Source organism: Cherax quadricarinatus, chromosome 37 (genome assembly GCF_038502225.1).
Source record: "Cherax quadricarinatus isolate ZL_2023a chromosome 37, ASM3850222v1, whole genome shotgun sequence".
Classification (NCBI taxonomy): domain Eukaryota; kingdom Metazoa; phylum Arthropoda; class Malacostraca; order Decapoda; family Parastacidae; genus Cherax; species Cherax quadricarinatus.
This window is the reverse complement of record NC_091328.1, coordinates 5,451,504-5,473,411: the sequence shown is the minus strand read 5'-3', so window position 1 is coordinate 5,473,411 and position 21,908 is coordinate 5,451,504. Positions and strand designations below refer to the sequence as shown.

Sequence of the window (21,908 nt, the reverse complement as noted above, 5' to 3'; positions counted from 1 at the left end):
GGGGAGAGCATTACCTTCTTACTGTTTAGAAGGGGAATCCCCTTCCATTAGGACTTGAGGTAGCAAGTCCTTTTCTGGGGTTACTTTCCTTCTTCTTTTAATGCCACTAGGACCAGCTTGAGAGTCACTGGACCTCTGTCGCACAACAAATCTGTCCATAGAGCTCTGTACCTCCCGTTCCTTCAAGACTTTCCTAAAATGGGCCATAACATTGTCATTGAAATAGTCACCAGCACGGCTTGCAACAGCTGTGTCAGGGTGATTTTCATCCATAAAGGTTTGCAGTTCAACCCACTGTGCACACATTTCCTTAATTTTTGAAGTAGGCACAATGGATTCCACAACTGGCATAGGCTTCTCAGGGTTAGCCCCAAACCCTTCAAAATCTTTCTTAATTTCCATACTAATTCTCACCCTTTTTACCACAGGGTTGGCACTAGAAGCTTTCTTGGGGCCCATGGTCACTTATTTTCCAGAAACAGCACCGAAAACACTGTAATAATACGAAATATTCCGAGTGTATGCTTGAATGTTACCGCGGAGGCTAGCTGGTAAACAATGGGACGGGCGGCACATGTGAGGCTGGCTGAGGGCCCACATTGGACGCGTCTCGGACGAAGTTCGCTGAGCGGGTTTTTGTCTACTATGCGGGGCAAAATTTCAGCGAACAAAGCGTTCGCTATGCGGATTGTTCGCTATGCAAGGCGTTCGCTATGCAGGGGTCCACTGTATTATTCAGTGGGCCAAAGAAGGGCTGTTGAGGGGGTTTGGTCATTTAGAGAGAATGGAACAAAGTAGAATAACTTGGAGAGTGTATAAATCTGTTGGGAAGGAAGGCAGGGTAGGGGTCATCCCCAAAAAGGTTGGAGGGAGAGGGTAAAGGAAGTTTTGTGAGCGAGGGGCTTGAACTTCCAGCAAGCATGCGTGAGCGTATTGGATAGGAGTGAATGGAGATGAGTTGTTTTTGGGACCTGACGAGCTGTTGGAGTGTGAGCAGGGTAATATTTTGTGAAGGGATTCAGGGAAACCAGTTAGCTGGACTTGAGTCTTTCAAATGGGAAGTACAATGCCTACACTTTAAAGGAGGGTTTTGGAATACGTATTGGCAATTTGGAGGGACGTCTCAGCTGTCGTATCTGAGCACCTCTGCAAATGCAGTCATTATGTTTGAATGATGGTGAAAGTGTTGAATGATGATGACAGTTTTTTCTTTCTTTTTGGGTCACCCGGCCTCAGTGGGAAACAGCCGACGTATTAAAAAAAAAAAAGTACATTTTGAATGAAATTCTATGGTTATTTTTTGGTTTAGGGGTTGGTCACCCAGCAAAAGAGTTGGCATCAAGAAAGAACATGAATAATACAAGCTATCTACTTAAAGGCCTTCTGTAAAACACTATATAATCAAATCGTGTGAATTACAAAGCATGTGTTTTTCAGGTTCATCTTTACCTGGTTAATTAGAAAGAGGTATAGCATACATACAATTGTCCGCCTAGTAGATAAAATATTACAAGGTGAAGTAAGAATCTGTGATGATTTTCAAGGAAATAGTGAGTGTTCCTGGTGAGAGCTATGATTAGATTGAGAATACAGAATGAACGATATACACATTCCAATATTTAGAAAGAGCTTGAATCTGTTTCCTCTAGTGTAATAAATAACTAAAATCATTATGAGACAGTTTTCAAGACAGAGACTTCTGAAGAGACAACTAATGTTTGATCCTGTCTTCCTTTAGTGCATTGAATAGATGGAAAGTATTAGAGTATAATTTCTGCAGTTAATTAAGACAAAAGTTGCTGCGTATTCTGTACTGTATATGTGAGGCAGTGGGCCTCCAGCAGCAACAGCCTGGTTGGCCAGGCAAGCACCAGGCGAGCCTGGCCCATGGCCGGGCTCAGAGAGTACATAAACTCTCAAAATTCTTCAAAGGTATATCAAGGGTATTTCTGTGTAAGGTTCGATGAAGCACTTTAGCATACAACCTCTACTGTAATACCTATCCTTGCCTCAGTATGGTATATGGTCTCCATCACTTTTAGCTGAGTTCACTGCTCCTACTTTTCCTAGGGAGTGTCTATTATCTATTGTCCTTTGACTTCGCACTCCCAGCATATCCTGTCGTGACAACTGTTGTCTCTAAGGGTAGTATCTCTTTGTTTATTCATTGGTATGGAAAACACTCAGGCTGGTGATAAGAATAGCAGTTTCTTACATAACTTAATTGATACTTAATAAAACCACATTGAATGTTAGTGCATTTAATTTTCTATTATATACAGTACAGAATTTTCTGTTATATACAGTACAGTACCACATTAGCATAACCTTTATATAAATTATGCCCTGAATTATTTATTTCAAATCCCAAGAGTGAGATTGTGTACAGTTTTCTGACAAGCACTTGTACTCCTCAAGAGTTTCTAGAGGAGACACTCAAGAGGGTATTCGATCCTTCCCTCAACTTATTCCGTCTTACAAGTGAGGAGCGGCTCTACCCATCTCCAACCTCCTCCATGACAGAAAATCACCTCCAGTTATTTGAATTCACTGGGCGTATGTTGGGAAAAGCGGTATATGAGGTAAATTTTAACTTAATTACTGATTTCAACTTAAATTTTAATGAGACAAATGTGGTGATAAATGTGATAGCTGCTGTTTAGGCATAGAGAAATAAAAATTATATTTATAAATATTTTAACCCTTTCAGGGTCCGTGCCGTAGACCTACGGCTTTACGTTGAGGGTCCAAACCGTAGATCTACACCATGAGCTCAGCTCTCTCTGATAAGCTGTAAGCGGTGAATTTGGGCCTAGATATGAGAAAATACATCTATATGGTATGTGTGCACCACATAAAACAAGTCCTGCAGCACACAGTGCATAATGAGAAAAACTGAGACCGTAATTTTCGATTAAAACAGCAACTTTGCAGTGTTTTTTCGTATGTTTTTTATAGTTCTATTTGCAATTTCTTGGTCTCATTTGATAGAATGGAAGATATATTACAGAAATCGAGATGATTTTGATTGGTTTTAGTACTGAAAATGGCTTGAAACTGAGCTCAGATTAGCGGAAATGTTAAATTTTTGCCTATGTTCAAGAATAAACAAATGACCTCACACGTCTAATACACGCCAACTGGTGGGTCTAATATACATTCACAAATGTGCTGATATTATTTATACAATTATTACAATATTGCATGACAGTAAATCTTCTATATTTTGGTTTGAATAAAAATTCATTATGTGACTTAAAAATCAAAATGGAATTCATTTGTAAAGCCTGAAAATGTAACTGATGAACAGAGAAAATGTTAGTTTAGTGCCAGAAATGCCTGCATTGTTTATTCTGGATCCTATTTTGAAATTAGAATATTTTGAACTTTGCACTAAATTGGCCAAATTACTAATTTCCAATCACTTTATTTTGTAGCTGAAACAGTTGAATTGGCGATTTCTTGTGCTCAATCGATAGAATAGAAGTAATACTAGTGAAATAGCTAAAAATTTGGTTGACTGGAATAAGGTAATTGGCCTAAAATGGGAGTCAGTGTCGGCAAAATCGCTGATACGTAAATATCGCTGACACATCAAAATTCACGAGAGCATAATTTCGTCAATTTTCCATCAAATTTCATACTTTTTGTTTTATTACCTCTAGAAAAAGATTATCTACCATTTCATAAGAAAAAATAACAAAATTATTTTTCGAAAATTCTTGGACACTGGTGCACACTCTGAAATTTGGCCTCTGGACCCTGAAAGAGTTAATTGGTACATTATATTCAGATGTAAATGTTTTATTTTACTCTTCAGATTTAATTGTTGATGTACATTTGCTTATAGTTATATTTTATTATTACTGCTATGTTGTAATTAACTGTATGTTATTTGAATTGTTATGAAATGATCTAACATAGTATATTTTTACAATGCCTGCCAATTTACTTTGTAGGGTATTGTGGTTGACTGCCCATTTGCATCGTTCTTTCTTAGTCAAGTATTGGGTGAACAGCAGTCAGCCCTCTACTCTTCTATTGATGAGCTGCCTTCACTAGACCCAGAACTGTACAAATCAATGACATATATTAAGGTGATAGAGACATTGCCTTTAATAGCTTATGCAAAAAAAAAAAATTGATACTTCACAGTAGGAGTATGAAATAAAATATCACAGCAGATTAGTGTTTAATAGTATTTTCCATACAGCAAATTTTTGTGAGTTGTTTGATTTTGTGTGTCAAAACCTCATCTGTAAAATATACAGTACTGTATGAAAATATTTTCAAATTATTCTAATAGTAACTTTCATTTTACATTGTCAGCATTATGATGGAGATGTAAATGAATTGGATCTCACCTTCTCTTATGATGAAGATTACCTGGGTCAGATAATTACTCATGAACTCAGACCTGGTGGTAAGGTAGTACCTGTGACTAATGATAACAAGATAGTTTACATTCACCTTATGGCCCACTTCAAGATGCATACACAGATCAAGGACCAGACAAAAGCCTTCATCCGTGGCTTCCGCTCCATCATCAACCCAGAGTGGCTGTCACTCTTCTCTGTTCCAGAGGTATATTTTCTAATTAATGAATTAAAGAGTCCAACTGTTTAATGTGAATAATAGTACAGTACTTATCATTAACTATATTAATAATTTTGTGAAAAGTGCCCATAGATTGTCATGTATATAATGCTATGCATTTCTCATATTGAATAAAAGATTAATTTCGCAAATATTTTCTCCTAGTTTCAACGACTGATCTCTGGAGACAATGTAGCAGTGGACCTTAAAGATCTGCGTGAAAACACACTTTATTATGGAGGCTTTCATGATAAGCATAGAGTTGTATGTTGGTTGTGGGATATTCTTGAGCGAGATTTCAAAGAGGAGGAGCGAGCTCTTTTCTTGAAGGTATTGATTTGGTGATAATAGTAATATAGGTTCGTTATGGAAGTTTTCCTTTTTTGTAGTTGCTGCCTTATGTAGTCTCCTGGCAACTGCCAATGATTGCCACATATCCTCTGTCCTAGTAACCAGCAGTAATGTTCAATATTTCTTTCCTTTTATGTTTGCCATAATATTTATATATCAAACTTAGAATTTTGACATAACACTTCAACATTCTTGATCTGTTACCTTATTACAACATTCAGATACTATGATTGACACTCATGCAAAAGTGTAAGTATCACTATACAGTTCTGTAAGACTTTGATTTAATGTGCTCTGATTTAACCCTTTGAGGGTTTTCGTCGTACTAGTACGTCTTACGCGTAGGGGTTTTTGACGTACTAGTACTCATAAATTCTAGCGGCCTCAAATCTAGTGGGAGAAAGCTGGTAGGCCTTCATATGAAAGAATGGGTATATGTGGTCAGTGTGCACAGTCTAAAAAAAATCCTGCAGCACACAGTGCATAATGAGAAAAAAAAAACTTTGACCAATTTTTTTGAATAAATCAGCGACTTTGCTGTGTATTTTCGTATGGTATTTATTGTTGTATTCTAGTTTTCTTGGTCTCATTTTATAGAATGGAAAACATATTACAGAAATTGAGATGATTTTGACTGGTTTTACAAAGAAAGGTGCCTTGAAATTGAGCTCAAAGTAGCAGAAATGTTCGATTTTTACCAAACTTCAAAAGTAAACAAATTGTGCCAAGCGTGCAATACACGTCAACTGGTGAGTCTAATATTCTTTCACAAGTGCACCAATAATATTTATACCATTTTTTACACTAATGCAGTAGTCTGCATAACAGTAAATCTTATATTTTTTGTGAAAATAAAAATTCAAAGTGGAAAGCAAAACAATATAAGAGGGGCCTTGAGACATGACTAATGACTAGAGGAAATGTCATTTTAGTGCCAGGAAAGTCTTTCTTGTTTATTCTGGACCCTATTCGGAAATTGGCATCTTTTGAAATTTGTGTGAAATTGGCAAAATTGCAAAATTCTGACCACTGTACTGGATAGTTGAATTTCATAAATGAGTGGTTTCTTGCATCCATTCGATAGAAAAAATGGAGTTCTAGCGAAATATTCATGTTTTTTGTCGACTAGTACAGTGAAATTGGCCGAAAATGGGGCTCAAAGTGGGCAAAATCGCCGATGCGTAAACATCGCCAAGACCGCTAACTTTGCGAGAGCATAATTCCGTAAGTTTTCTATCAAATTTCAAACTTTTGGTGTCTTTATGATCGGGAAAAGATTCTCTATCTTTTCATAAGAGAAAATAATTTTTTTTTTTTTTAAATTTGGCCGACCCTGAGAACGAGTTTCGGAGAGGGCCTGTCGACCCTCAAAGGGTTAATGGATTTCATATTAATGGATAAATTTAATGGACAAAATCTGTTCAATCCAGAATTGTCCATTATTGTTATTTTTTTTTTCAACAAGTCGGCCGTCTCCCACCGAGGCAGGGTGACCCAAAAAAGAAAGAAAATCCCCAAAAAGAAAATATTTCATCATCATTCAACACTTTCACCACACTTGCACATTATCACTGTTTTTGCAGAGGTGCTCAGAATACAACAGTTTAGAAGCATACACATATAAAGATACACAACATATCCCTCCAAACTGCCAATATCCCAAACCCCTCCTTTAAAGTGCAGGCATTGTACTTCCCATTTCCAGGACTCAAGTCCGACTATATGAAAATAACTGGTTTCCCTGACTCCCTTCACTAAATATTACCCTGCTCACACTCCAACAGATCGTCAGGTCCCAAGTACCATTCGTCTCCATTCACTCCTATCTAACACGCTCACGCACGCTTGCTGGAAGTCCAAGCCCCTTGCCCACAAAACCTCCTTTACCCCCTCTCCAACCCTTTCGAGGACGACCCCTACCCCGCCTTCCTTCCCCTATAGATTTATATGCTTTCCATGTCATTCTACTTTGATCCATTCTCTCTAAATGACCAAACCACCTCAACAACCCCTCTTCTGCCCTCTGACTAATACTTTTATTAACTCCACACCTTTTCCTAATTTCCACACTCCGAATTTTCTGCATAATATTTACACCACACATTGCCCTTAAACAGGACATCTCCACTGCCTCCAACCGTCTCCTCGCTGCTGCATTTACCACCCAAGCTTCACACCCATATAAGAGTGTTGGTACTGCTATACTTTCATACATTCCCTTCTTTGCCTCCATAGATAACGTTTTTTGACTCCACATATACCTCAATGCACCACTCACCTTTTTTCCCTCATCAATTCTATGATTAACCTCATCCTTCATAAATCCATCCGCCGACACCTCAAACTCCCAAGTATCTGAAAACATTCACTTCTTCCATACTCCTCCTCCCCAATTTGATATCCAATTTTTCTTTATCTAAATCATTTGGCACCCTCATCACCTTACTCTTTTCTATGTTCACTTTCAACTTTCTACCTTTACACACATTCCCAAACTCATCCACTAACCTTTGCAATTTTTCTTCAGAATCTCCCATAAGCACAGTATCATCAGCAAAAAGTAACTGTGTCAATTCCCATTTTGAATTTGATTCCCCAAAATTTAATCCCACCCCTCTCCCGAACACCCTAGCATTTACTTCCTTTACAACCCCATCTATAAATATATTAAACAACCATGGTGACATTACACATCCCTGTCTAATACCTACTTTTACCGGGAAGTAGTCTCCCTCTCTTCTACACACCCTAACCTGAGCCTCACTATCCTCATAAAAACTCTTAACAGCATTTAGTAACTTACCACCTATTCCATATACTTGCAACATCTGCCACATTGCTCCTCTATCCACTCTATCATATGCCTTTTCTAAATCCATAAATGCAATAAAAACTTCCCTACCTTTATCTAAATACTGTTCACATATATGCTTCAATGTAAACACTTGATCTACACATCCCCTACCCACTCTGAAACCTCCTTGCTCATCCGCAATCCTACATTCTGTCTTACCTCTAATTCTTTCAATTATAACCCTACCGTACACTTTTCCTGGTATACTCAGTAAACTTATTCCTCTATAATTTTTACAGTCTCTTTTGTCCCCTTTCCCTTTATATAAAGGGACTATACATGCTCTCCGCCAATCCCTATGTACCTTCCCCTCTTTCATACATTTATTAAACAAAAGTACCAACCACTCCAACACTATATCTCCCCCTGCTTTTAACATTTCTATCATGATCCCATCAGTTCCAGCTGCTTTACCCCCTTTCATTTTACGTAATGCCTCACGTACCTCCCCCACACTTACATTCTGCTCTTCTTCACTCCTAAAAGATGGTATACCTCCCTGACCAGTGCATGAAATTACTGCCTCTGTTTCTTCCTTAACATTTAAAAGTTCCTCAAAATATTCTCGCCATCTACCTAATACCTCCATCTCCCCATCTACTAACTCCCCTACTCTGTTTTTAACTGCCAAATCCATACTTTCCCTAGGCTTTCTTAACTTGTTTAACTCCAAAATTTTTTCTTATTTTCATTAAAATTTCTTGACAGTTCCTCTCCCACTCTAGCATCTGTTCTCCTTTTGTACTCTCTCACCACTCTCTTTACCCTTCTTTTACTCTCCATATACTCTGCTCTTCTTATAACACTTCTGCTTTGTAAAAACCTCTCATAAGCTACCTTTTTCTCTTTTATCACACCCTTTACTTCATCATTCCACCAATCACTCCTCTTTGCTCCTGCCCCCACCCTCCTATAACCACAAACTTCTGCCCCACATTCTAATACTGCATTTTTAAAACTATTCCAACCCTCTTCAACCCCCCCCCCTCCCCCACTACTCATCTTTGCACTAGCCCACCTTTCTGCCAATAGTCGCTTATATCTCACCCGAACTTCCTCCTCCCTTAGTTTATACACTTTCACCTCCCTCTTACTTGTTGTTGCCACCTTCCTCTTTTCCCATCTACCTCTTACTCTAACTGTAGCTACAACTAAATAATGATCCGATATATCAGTTGCCCCTCTATAAACATGTACATCCTGGAGCCTACCCATCAACCTTTTATCCACCAATACATAACCTAATAAACTACTTTTATTACGTGCTACATCATACCTTGTATATTTATTTATCCTCTTTTTCATAAAATATGTATTACTTATTACCAAATCTCTTTCTACACATAGCTCAATTAAAGGCTCCCCATTTACATTTACCCCTGGCACCCCAAATTTACCTACTACTCCCTCCATAACATTTTTACCCACTTTAGCATTGAAATCCCCAACCACCATTACTCTCACACTTGATTCAAAACTCCCCATGCATTCACTCAACATTTCCCAAAATCTCTCTCTCTCCTCTACACTTCTCTCGTCTCCAGGTGCATACATGCTTATTATAACCCACTTTTCACATCCAATATTTATTTTACTCCACATAATCCTTGAATTAATACATTTATAGTCCCTCTTTTCCTGCCATAGCTTATCCTTCAACATTATTGCTACTCCTTCTTTAGCTCTAACTCTATTTGAAACCCCTGACCTAATCCCATTTATTCCTCTCCATTGAAACTCTCCCACCCCCTTCAGCTTTGTTTCACTTAAAGCCAGGACATCCAGCTTCTTCTCATTCATAACATCCACAATCATCTCTTTCTTATCATTTGCATAACATCCACGCACATTCAGACTTCCCACTTTGACAATTTTCTTCTTCTTATTCTTTTTAGTAATCTTTACAGGAAAAGGGGTTACTAGCCCATTGTTATTATGGAAAATAATCTCATGATTTGGATTTAAATGGTAATTGGCATGAACTTCCTTAAATTAAATTAAGGTTCACTGTATTTAGTCAGTTTTTCTGTGTTCCCTTCCTGATATACAATGTACAATATACAATGTATATTGTACATTGTGACTATACCCCCTTAGAATCTTCCTTTAGTATCATGAGTCTCAATTATTTGAATCTGTCCTCCTAGCTCAGTTTTAAGTTAATGTTGAAATGGTTAAGTTGGGGCTTCAGAACTGAAGACATTATGGTATGTGAGCAGTACAAGTCGTGCCTTTGAAGACATACACTGATTATTCCTTTTAATGAAACTGCATGTTAGATATTAGTGGAGAGAAATGATTTTTGGGACTTGAAGAGTTGTTGGAGTGTGAGCAGGGTAATATTTTGTGAAGGGATTCAGGGAAACTGGTTAGCCAAACTTGAGTCCTGTAGGTGGAAAGTACAATGTCTGCACTTTAAAGGAGGGGTTTGGGATATTTGCTGTTTAGAGTGACATCTAAACTGTCGTATCTGCGTGCCTCTGCAAAGACAGTAATCACGTGTGAATGATGGTGAAAGTATTTCTTTTTTTTTGGGGGGGGTCACCCTGCCTTGGTGGAAGACAGCCAGTGCATTGAAAAAAAAAAAATGTAAGTAGGTGTGAGGGGACACCTACTTACATTACCATCTTACGTTATTGTTATTAATATTGTATCTCTCTTTCAGTTTGTGACCAGCTGTTCAAAGCCACCACTCTTAGGATTTACACACTTGGAACCACCTTTTTCTATTCGTTGTGTTGAAGTAGGCGATGATGAAGATACAGGTAGAGTAAAGTATATTTTCATTGTTTAGCATATTCAGTGTATGTCTACCATGGCAACTTAGATAATACAGTGTATGTTTCTACTGCTGCTTTATAGATAGCAAAAATTGAAAAGGTCATTTCTTTCTTTCAACAAACTGGCCATATCCCACCGAAGCAGGGTGGCAAAAACAAGAAGAATGAAAGCTTCCTTTTTTAACTTTAGTAATGTATACAGAAGGGGTTACTAGTCCCTAACTCCCGGCATTGTAGTCGCCTCTTACGACACGCAAGGCTTACAGAGAAAGAATTCTGTTCCACTTCCCCATGGAGATAAGAGGAAATAAACAAGAAAAAGAACTAGTAAGAAATCCCAAAGGGGGGTGTATATATATGCTTGTACATGCATATGTAGTGTGATCTAAGTGTAAGTGCATGTTTATGAGACAGAAAAGACACGAGCAATCCTACCATCACGAAAAACATTTACAGACTTCTGTTTTACACTCGCTTGGCAGGATGGTAGTATCTCCCTGAGTGGTTGCTGTCTATAAACAGAAGAATGGACGCTGGCTCGAACCATGGACCATACATGTAACAGGCCCACCGCTGTAAACAGACACATTTCTTCTTTCTTTCAACACACCGGCCGTATCTCTCCGAGGCGGGGTGGCCCAAAAGGAAAAACAAAAGCTTCTCCTTTTAAATTTAGTAATATATACAGGAGAAGGGATTACTAGACCCTTGCTCCTGGCATTTTAGTCGCCTCTTACAACATGCATGGCTTATGGAGGAAGAATTCTGTTCCACTTCCCCATGGAGGACAGACACATTTATATTTTTTAAATTAATTTTTCAGAAAAAATATGCTATTTTGCATTTTTTCATGCCTGTTGTTCTTTTAATATGACGTTTGGTGCTTTATACAATATTTTTTTTTTTAATTTATACTTAGCTGGTCATTCCAGTTTTATGGTTCATGCACAGTGGAGGGGTGGGGGGTACAGGAGACTGAGTGATAGGGGCTTGAACATCTAACAGCCTTGTGTGAACATGTTAGATCAGAATGAGTGGAGGCAGATGGTTTTTGTGGCCTAACATGCTGTTAGAGTGTGAGCAAGGTAACATTTTTGAAGAGATTCAGGAAAAGTGGTTAGCCAGGCTTGAGTCCTGGAGAAGGAAATACAGTATGTGTGGTTTGCCACTCCTTTGTTCTTATCTACTATTTCATATACAATACAGTAATTCATCTGAACACTGCCACAGTTCGAATCTTGACCTAATCCATTAAAAAAAATCTACAGTACCCTAAATTTTAAGAATTCATATGTAAAATCTTTCACCGAGATAAAACTAGCAATTATCCTACTCTCATAAAGGAATGTGACTTGCCTAATGTTCTACTATTACTGCAGCCTTGTTATAATATTCAACTGTGCAGAGGTACTTTTAAACTTGTTAATGCATTCAGCAGTTGCTTTCCCACATTTGTCTGCCCCACAATTTATGTAGTAGCGTCAAATTTTATATCACTCGTTATCATTAGGTCATGCTTATTATTGCTGCTTCTTGAAGCAATTGATAAATCAGCATTACTAGATGCCTTTTTCAAAGGATTTCAATACATACGTTAGAAAGGATGGAGCAAAGTAGGATGACTTTGAGGGAACACAGGGTAGGGATCATCCTAGGAAAGGTCGGAGGCAGGGATGCAAAGGAGGTTTTGAATGCAAGAGGATTGGACATCCAGCAAGCATGTGTAATTGTGTTAGGAGTAAGTGGAGGCAAGTGGTTTTTATGACTTGATGTTCTGTTTGATTGTGAGCAAGGGAACATTTGTGAAGGAATTCAAGGAAACCAATTAGCCAGACTTGATCCTGGAGGTGGGAAGTACAGTACTTGCACCCTGAAAGAGGAGTGGGGATATTGGAGTTTGGAAGGGCATCTGAACCGTGGTATTAGCATGACTCTGGCAGGAGATGGTCAGAGTGTTTCTTCTTTTTTGGGTCACCCTACCTTGGTGGAAGATGGCCTATGTTAAAAAAAAAAAGTCACTCTTAATTGAATAAAAGTTAATTGATGCTAGGTCACAGTGCTAAGTGAAGTGTATAACATCAGTGGGACAGTGCATCTCACATCTACAATAAATACCCATATGTCAATATAGCCTTACCATGCCAGTATTTTACTTAACTTAAATGTATTTACCAAAATGTAACTTATGCCAAAAGTTACTGGTTATCACTTTCTTATTTTTACTCCTCTTTTTTTTTGTTTTAGCACTTATGGTGCCCAGAATCTTCTTTCCTCTTTTTATTCTAATGCTCTTGGCTCTCTTGCCACTACTAAGGCTTTCTGCCACAGAAAAAATCTCACTGATAGGACGTGCAGTCAAGCAAAGAGCATTCATAGTGTTAAATGTTTCAATAATCACCCACAACATTTGCTTAAGCATTCTTCAATATACATATGCTAGAGTAACAAACCTGTGATTGTTTTAATCTTATGTAACACACAAACTACAACTAATAAGCCCCTCTAATTTTAATTTTTAGGTGATACAATTGGCAGTGTTATCCGTGGCTTCTTTGCTATACGAAAACGTGATCCTGTGAACCGCCTTCCCACCTCATCCACATGTTTTAACCTGCTTAAACTGCCAAATTACCAGCGAAAAAGCACCTTAAGGGATAAATTACGTTATGCTATCACAAGTAATACAGGATTTGAGCTTTCTTAAGGGTAAGAATTAAATAAACTGAATCGGCTCTATTTTTTTTTTTTTAATTCTGTTGTTGAATTATAAAAGATGGTATGCTGTATCATGAAAACTCTTTGATATTGTAAGATTTGTTAGGAAATACTTTTCAAAATGTGGAACATATGTGACCCATAACTGGTTACAAGGATACAAGGTACTAAAGTGGAACTTGTAGCCATTGTAGAACTGTATTGTAGTTTAAAAAAAAAGTCAGTGGCGAGCTATTATTTTCTCAGAACTAAAAGTTAAAAAAAAATTCACTTTATACCTGAAGATATTATTTTTCAAGACAATTTGATCTTATATTATTAGAATATATGAAGGTATTTTAAGATATTACATATTAATTTTTGTGCCTCATCAGATTTGCACGGGACATTTAAACTACCTATGTATTATACTGTATAATTATCCTTGATTCCAAATTGTAGAATGAATAATGTACAGTATATTGATAATTTATTTTCTGAATAGAATCCAATAGGAAATTATAAGCTGTGTATACTTGAATAGTATCATAATTATTTACAGAATAGTACAAACATACATCTGTCAATTATGTGATGGGATGATACATATAAATGTCACTTGTATTTCTTCTTTCTTCTTTCAATGCACCAGCCGTATCCCACCGAAGCAGGGTGGCCCAAAAAGAAAAGCAAAAGTTCCTCTTTTTAACTTCAGTAATGTATACAGGAGAAGGGGTTACTAGCACCTTGCTCCCAGCATTTTAGTCACCTCTTACAACATGCATGGCTTACGGAGGAAGAATTCTGTTCTACTTCCCCTTCTAGTTATCATATTCATTAAGCTTATCATACTAGATTCGTGTATGACTCAAGAAATAACAAGCATTTGTTACTAAGTAATGATTGAGCATGCAGGTAACAGTTATGTTGCTCTCACATGTAATAACACTAAGCAGTACTTCATGTTTGTTTCATACATCTTACTCTAAGTACTCTTTAATTTGTATGATAGTTGATAAAAACCATAGATATTTCTTTTATAATTTTTATTGTAAAATAAGTGATTACATACAGTGAGGAATACAAGATATGCAAGAACAATCTTCTCTACAAATTCACAGGGTTATGTTCTAGATTTCCTGCAAAATGGAAACTATTCCTAAGATCTCCATACCAAATTGAGTTTAAATTTGGGCTCATTTTAGAGGGACATGTGAACTATCGTATCTGAGCAACTTGGGAAAGACAGTGTTATTGTGTATGATGGTGAAAGCATTTCTTTTTCGGGTCACCTTGCTTCAGTCGAGACTGCCAGCATGTTAAAATATGTAAAAAAAAAAAAATCTGTAAAATATCACTTTGATATTGACATTCTTAAAAATAGTTACCAAAATAAGAGAGATTTGATTGTGGGAAAGTCATTGTACCAGAAAAACATTGGATAATTAAATCTATTTGCTGGATGCCCATCTGTAAAAAAATTTGATGATCAAAGCCCATTAATATAGAAGTACAGTAGGACCTCCATATCCGTGGGGGATATGTTTCAAGAACCTACCGTGGATACTGAAACCATGGATAATAGCAAACCCTACTATTTAGAAAGTTTAATTGATAAATTATGCACAATAAATGGAGAATTTGCAGTTTTTCACTGATGGGAAGCACTTCACAGTTTCTCTTAGGCTTTGAAGAACTGCCAGCTTCTCTACATTTGTGTTTTGGGGCCATTATTATGCAAAATTAAGAGGTATTTTTGGGCCACTGCAAACCGTGGATAACTGAGGCCATGGATGCCAGATCAGTGCATATGGGGGTTCTACTGTATCTGAATCTGTAAGGTTAATTGGACAGTAGATTTGATGTGTAATATAGGTCTGTATTATACTGTATGCTCTCTTATTAGATAGCATATAGTATTAGAGAGCATATAGGATAAAAGAAGAGTTGAAAATTATATACCGTGATGGATTTAGGAATGAATGTGTTTGCTTATTTTCATAATTCATATATAATTACTTTAGGTAACACTCATGGATATGTAATTCATAACTGATACAAGCTGTTGCATATTATATACAGTTATACAACTTTTTTTTTTTTAATGTTGGTTGAGAATCTAAGCTCTTCATTTCATCATCCAAGTCTAACTAGCTGAGTAGCTTCCTGAGAATACTTAGTGGATGACATAATCTGGAGGATATTTGAAGTACATGTTCTTCGTTGTATGGAGACATATTTTTGAAATGGGAAACAGTGATGTAATGGTGAATGCTAAAGCCATAATCATGTCCAGTCCAGTATTTACCTATTTTAATTACTTTCTTGTTGCTACAGGAGCAGGATATTTCCTCTTAGATGTTTAATATACAAAATCATATCATTTTTAAAAATTTTCAGTGGTTGCAGCAGTTATTACCTCGTTTTGTAACCTGTTTCATTGTTCTACCACTGTTTATGAAGAATGTCATTTTAGTATTCTTTCTGCACCTGTTCTTCCTTAGTTTATAGTTATAGCCTCTTGTTCTTCCTGTTGTTGATGTTAAGAAACTTTCCTGATGTATTTTTTACTATCATTGTATTTTTTTTCTTTTCAACCAACGAGGGCATGGTTAATGATTTTAGTTTTTATTCATGACTTATTGATTTTTTTATTATTTTTATCCTCATGATTTTTGAATGTGTGGATATCATATAACCACTTCATATTGCAGTTTTAAACAGGCTTTTTATCATTACTTCACTTGTACAGGCACTCCTCACTTAATGACCTACCTGTTGAACAACTGCTTGGACTTACGACCAGCTCTCCGACCGGTATACAAGCCTAAATAATGTATATTAGAGCAGATTTCCTCTATTCTGTTTATTACATTATACAGTACACTATTTTATAAATATTTAAAAATATACTAAAAATGTTATAAATGGTGCAATTGTGACATTAAAACAATATCTAAAGATGATTGACACAAACCCACTACCAGTACAATATGCTCCTCGCTTTATGATCAATTCGCTTATTGACCTATTCTTAGGAATGGAACTCAGTTGTTAAGTGAAGAGTACCTGTATATCAAAAATCTATTCTAAGTGTGTTCTACAGTTTAAATAATGTGATCTGTTGATGATAGTCATTGGTGAATCTTAGGTCCTCAGCTTTCTCTTAGGCTTTTATATTTTATCACAATCTATTCATGTGGCCTATTTTCACTTTCTCCTATATCTCTTACATGACACTTATCTGTTTTAAATTCCATAATACATCTAACATTCTACTTGCTCAGCTTATCCAGGTCTTCCTGCAGACAGGGATTCTTAGTCATATACAGTGGACCCCCGGTTAACGATTTTAATCCGTGCAAGAGGGATAATTGTTATGCGAAATAATCGTTATGCGAATGAATTTTCCCCATAAGAAATAATGGAAATAAAATTAATCCGTGCAAGACGCCCAAAAGTATGAAAAAAATTTTTTTTTACCACATGAAATGTTAATTTTAATACACACAAACTGAAAAAGGCATGCACAATTACATGACACTTACTTTTATTGAAGATCTGGTGATGATTGATGGGATGGGAGGAGGGGAGAGCATTATCTTCTTACTGTTTAGAAGGGGAATCCCCTTCCATTACGACTTGAGGTAGCAAGTCCTTTTCCGGGGTTACTTCTCTTCTTCTTTTAATGCCACTAGGACCAGCTTGAGAGTCACTGGACCTCTGTCGCACAACAAATCTGTCCATAGAGCTCTGTACCTCCCGTTCCTTTACGATTTGTCTAAAATGGGCCACAACATTGTCATTGAAATAGTCACCAGCACGGCTTGCAACAGCTGTGTCAGGGTGATTTTCATCTATAAAGGTTTGCAGTTCAACCCACTGTGCACACATTTCCTTAATCTTTGAAGTAGGCACAATGGATTCCACAACTGGCATAGGCTTCTCAGGGTTAGCCCCAAACCCTTCAAAATCTTTCTTAATTTCCATACTAATTCTCACCCTTTTTACCACAGGGTTGGCACTAGAAGCTTTCTTGGGGCCCATGGTCACTTATTTTCCAGAAACAGCACCGAAAACACTGTAATAATACGAAATATTCCGAGTGTATGCTTGGATGTTACCGCGGAGGCTGGCTGGTAAACAATGGGACGGGCGGCACATGTGAGGGCACATTGGACGCGTCTCGGACGAAAATCGGTGAGCGGGTTTTTAATCGGTATGCGCGGCAAAAATTTTGCGATAAAAGTAAGCGGTATGCGGAAAAATCGCTATGTGATGCCATCGTTATGCGGGGGTCCACTGTATTGCTTAATTTTCATAAAATCTCTGCATATTTACAGACAGGTTCATGTAGTTTTTTATTCCTTCTTGCAAGTTATATAAATTAAAAAAAATTATTGGACCAAACACCTATCCTTGCTGTAACCCACTGGTGACGTTACCCATTTTACCTCGTATCACTTTTCACATTTTTATTTCAAATGCAAAATCTTCCACACTAATGGTTTGAGTTTTGTTCCTCTTATCTTTAGTTGTTTCCATATAAGTTTTTATTGGTTGCATAGTTATATTGTTTGCCACTGAATATTTGGTATTGCATGAATATTCTCTCTCAGGAATATGAACACATACAGACAGTTCAACATACTTTTATTTGAACAATAAATTTGTACAGGTTGTGCTAGAGACACAAGCAGCAGGTGTGTGGGGGTTGTTGGAGATACAAAAGGAAAATCTGTGCAGGTTATGCTAATAAGATAAGATAAAATAAGATTTCGTTCGGATTTTTAACCCCGGAGGGTTAGCCACCCAGGATAACCCAAGAAAGTCAGTGCGTCATCGAGGACTGTCTAACTTATTTCCATTGGGGTCCTTAATCTTGTCCCCCAGGATGCGACCCACACCAGTCGACTAACACCCAGGTACCTATTTGCTGCTAGGTGAACAGGACAACAGGTGTAAGGAAACGTGTCAAAATGTTTCCACCCGCCGGGAATCGAACCCGGGCCCTCCGTGTGTGAAGCCAGAGCTTTAGCCACCAGGCCACCAGGCCACCTAATGGTGCAATGACTTGTTCATGTTTTATACCTTGTTCTAGTATGTATTTATGTCTTTTTAAAAACAAATGCTTGTATTCCCTACTTTTGGTAATTACACTTCATTATCACCTAACTTTGTCATTTTACTAATCATTCACAAAATACTTGTTTCCATTATTTAATATTTCCTTCTATTACTTTTGTAATGTCATTTTATAATTCAAAATCATTTCACTTAAATGAAAATGCACACTATTATTCACTGTTAGTCATGATCAATAACTTCAGTTTATAGCAATATTAATAGTGCTAGTTATCAGCTTGAGCACCGATATTTAATTATCAGTATAATTTTTTTTTTTTTGGGGGGGGGGTGAAAAGTATTATGTATTAATCTTCTGCATGTTGTAGCAGTGGTGTGCTAGATGTGTACTGTTGGTCTTACTCTGTTTGTGATCAGTAATTCATAAGTTCTCAAGCAGAGAGGTGGGGTATACAATATATCTAGCAGTAAGTTAAGGGTAGAACTGTATTAGTAAGTACTAAGCTGATAAATATAATACTAAGGTTATAAGAGACAAAGCTTCACTGTGAGCATATATTGTTGTCTGTGATATTATTATGTGGGTATGTGTAACCTTACATTGTAAATACTTATACTGTTTATAACATCTCAGCTGAAGTCATACTGGTGATGTTTTAGAATATAAGTTTTAAAACTGTAGGACTAATGTTGACCAAATCTTCTTTAAACTTATTAATTTTTGTTACTTAACTTTTTATCTTATTAACTTCAGTTTTAGTGCAGCCTGTATAAGCTGCACTATTATTGTATTTTATAAATTAGTAAATTTATGTGGGGTGTTCATTGCAATGAATGGTGGATGCTCCAACCTTCACCTGCTGATAGTGACCCTGCCTCTGACCAGTCAGGCTATATTATCGGTAATGAAGGTAGGGATGACATGATCATCCATTTATAAGCAAGATTGTTTGTTCTAGGTTATGCTATGCATTCCTAGTTATGGAATTACTGCTAATTTCAGGCCTTTGTCCAGGTACCTTGTGTGTACTTAAAGCTCTTTCCATTATTACTATACTCCAATTGTATTACTGTATTATTCAACAGTGTATATGCTCTTCTGTGAAGTAGTAGAATTTAAGGAAAGGGTTTTCTGAATTGGTAAGAATAAATTCCATGTTAAAAATGTAAGTAAAATGTAAAGGATGCGTGGGTCTCATAGAGCCTAAGAAGAATAGGTCAGGGTATTAAGAGTGAGTGAGTGTGTATGTGTGTATGTGTATGTCCATTGGCATACTGAAGAGTGATATACTTTCAATATTTCTCTGCCTTCAAACTCTATCTCAGACTCAAGCCTTTATAGAAAGTTTTGAATGTACATATAATGAAGAAGTAAAATTAAATATAACAATAGTGTTCAGATGATTAATGTAAGGTCTTTATGGATGTAGATCTTTACATCTCATCCTACATGATAATTTATCTTGTTAAAAAGGTGACCTGTAACTTCCTTTGTATTGATTATTTCAGTAATACAGGTTCTGACCTGATACCCTGACTAGATGCAGTTTTGGTTATGATGTTTTATTAGGATTACAGATGATGTCTTGTAGTACAGTTACTGTGAAAAGTGATATGGGAAAGACAAAACAAGGTGGATTTAGGAAGGAAAGAGATGTATGTATGTATCAAGTGTTCACATAAGAGCATATGAGTGAGCAATACTGTGATAAGAGTAAGGAGCTGTTTGTTGCATTTATGGATTTAGAATAAGCTTCTAATATAGTGGATACGGAAGTAATATGGCAAGTATTGTAAATGTATGGAATGTGTGATGTTCTACTAAAAACTGTAGTGTTTTTATGAGGAATGAGGAGAGTTTGGCTTAGGTTAAGTTATGTAGAAGATGAGGGTATTTTTTATTAAAAGGTGATCTTAGGGATGTCATATGTCACTGTGGTGAGTTAACGTTTATAGATGGGGTTATAAATAAAGTGAATGTTAGTATTGGGGATAACTGCAATATAAAGGGAAAGGGGACAAAAGAGATTGTAAAAATTATAGAGGAATAAGTTTACTGAATATACCAGGAAAAGTGTACGGTAGGGTTATAATTGAAAGAATTAGAGGTAAGACAGAATGTAGGATTGCGGATGAGCAAGGAGGTTCCAGAGTGGGTAGGGGATGTGTAGATCAAGTGTTTACATTGAAGCATATATGTGAACAGTATTTAGATAAAGGTAGGGAAGTTTTTATTGCATTTATGGATTTAGGAAGAGAGTGCAAAAATTATAGGGGGATAAGTCTGTTGAGTATACCTGGTAAAGTGTATGGTAGAGTTATTATTGAAAGAATTAAGAGTAAGACGGAGAATAGGATAGCAGATGAACAAGGAGGCTTTAGGAAAGGTAGGGGGTGTGTGGACCAGGTGTTTACAGTGAAACATATAAGTGAACAGTACTTAGATAAGGCTAAAGAGGTCTTTGTGGCATTTATGGATTTGGAAAAGGCATATGACAGGGTGGATAGGGGGGCAATGTGGCAGATGTTGCAGGTGTATGGTGTAGGAGGTAGGTTACTGAAAGCAGTGTAGAGTTTTTACGAGGATAGTGAGGCTCAAGTTAGAGTATGTAGGAAAGAGGGAAATTATTTCCCAGTAAAAGTAGGCCTTAGACAAGGATGTGTGATGTCACCATGGTTGTTTAATATATTTATAGATGGGGTTGTAAGAGAAGTAAATGTGAGGGTCTTGACAAGAGGCGTGGAGTTAAAAGATAAAGAATCACACACAAAGTGGGAGTTGTCACAGTTGCTCTTTGCTGATGACACTGTGCTCTTGGGAGATTCTGAAGAGAAGTTGCAGAGATTGGTGGATGAATTTGGTAGGGTGTGCAAAAGAAGAAAATTAAAAGTGAATACAGGAAAGAGTAAGGTTATGAGGATAACAAAAAGATTAGGTGATGAAAGATTGTATATCAGATTGGAGGGAGAGAGTATGGAGAGGGTGAATGTATTCAGATATTTGGGAGTGGACGTGTCAGCGGATGGGTCTATGAAAGATGAGGTGAATCATAGAATTGATGAGGGGAAAAGGGTGAGTGGTGCACTTAGGAGTCTGTGGAGACAAAGAACTTTGTCCTTGGAGGCAAAGAGGGGAATGTATGAGAGTATAGTTTTACCAACGCTCTTACATGGGTGTGAAGCATGGGTGATGAATGTTGCAGCGAGGAGAAGGCTGGAGGCAGTGAAGATGTCATGTCTGAGGGCAATGTGTGGTGTGAATATAATGCAGAGAGTTCATAGTTTGGAAGTTAGGAGGAGGTGCGAGATTACCAAAACTGTTGTCCAGAGGGCTGAGGAAGGGTTGTTGAGGTGGTTCGGACATGTAGAGAGAATGGAGCGAAACAGAGTGACTTCAAGAGTGTATCAGTCTGTAGTGGAAGGAAGGCGGGGTAGGGGTCGGCCTAGGAAAGGTTGGAGGGAGGGGGTAAAGGAGGTTTTGTGTGCGAGGGGCTTGGACTTCCAGCAGGCAAGCGTGAGCGTGTTTCATAGGAGTGAATGGAGACAAA

The 21,908-nt window shown here is 37.2% G+C and overlaps 1 protein-coding gene across 3 annotated transcripts in view; it reads left to right on the top strand.

The window, feature by feature from the left end:
* The window catches only part of LOC128701865 (ubiquitin-protein ligase E3B), a 67,576-nt gene extending 50,386 nt beyond the window's left edge, over positions 1 to 17,190 (top strand). For all 3 annotated transcript variants that reach the window (XM_053795829.2, XM_053795821.2, XM_053795838.2), the window contains exons 15-20: positions 2,419 to 2,582; positions 3,960 to 4,097; positions 4,330 to 4,584; positions 4,762 to 4,926; positions 10,467 to 10,566; positions 13,101 to 17,190. In XM_053795829.2, coding sequence (XP_053651804.1) covers positions 2,419 to 2,582; positions 3,960 to 4,097; positions 4,330 to 4,584; positions 4,762 to 4,926; positions 10,467 to 10,566; positions 13,101 to 13,285 — 1,007 coding nt within the window. In that variant the 3' untranslated portion in view covers positions 13,286 to 17,190. The remainder of the gene's footprint in view (positions 1 to 2,418; positions 2,583 to 3,959; positions 4,098 to 4,329; positions 4,585 to 4,761; positions 4,927 to 10,466; positions 10,567 to 13,100) is intronic.
* The last annotated feature ends 4,718 nt before the right edge of the window (positions 17,191 to 21,908 follow it).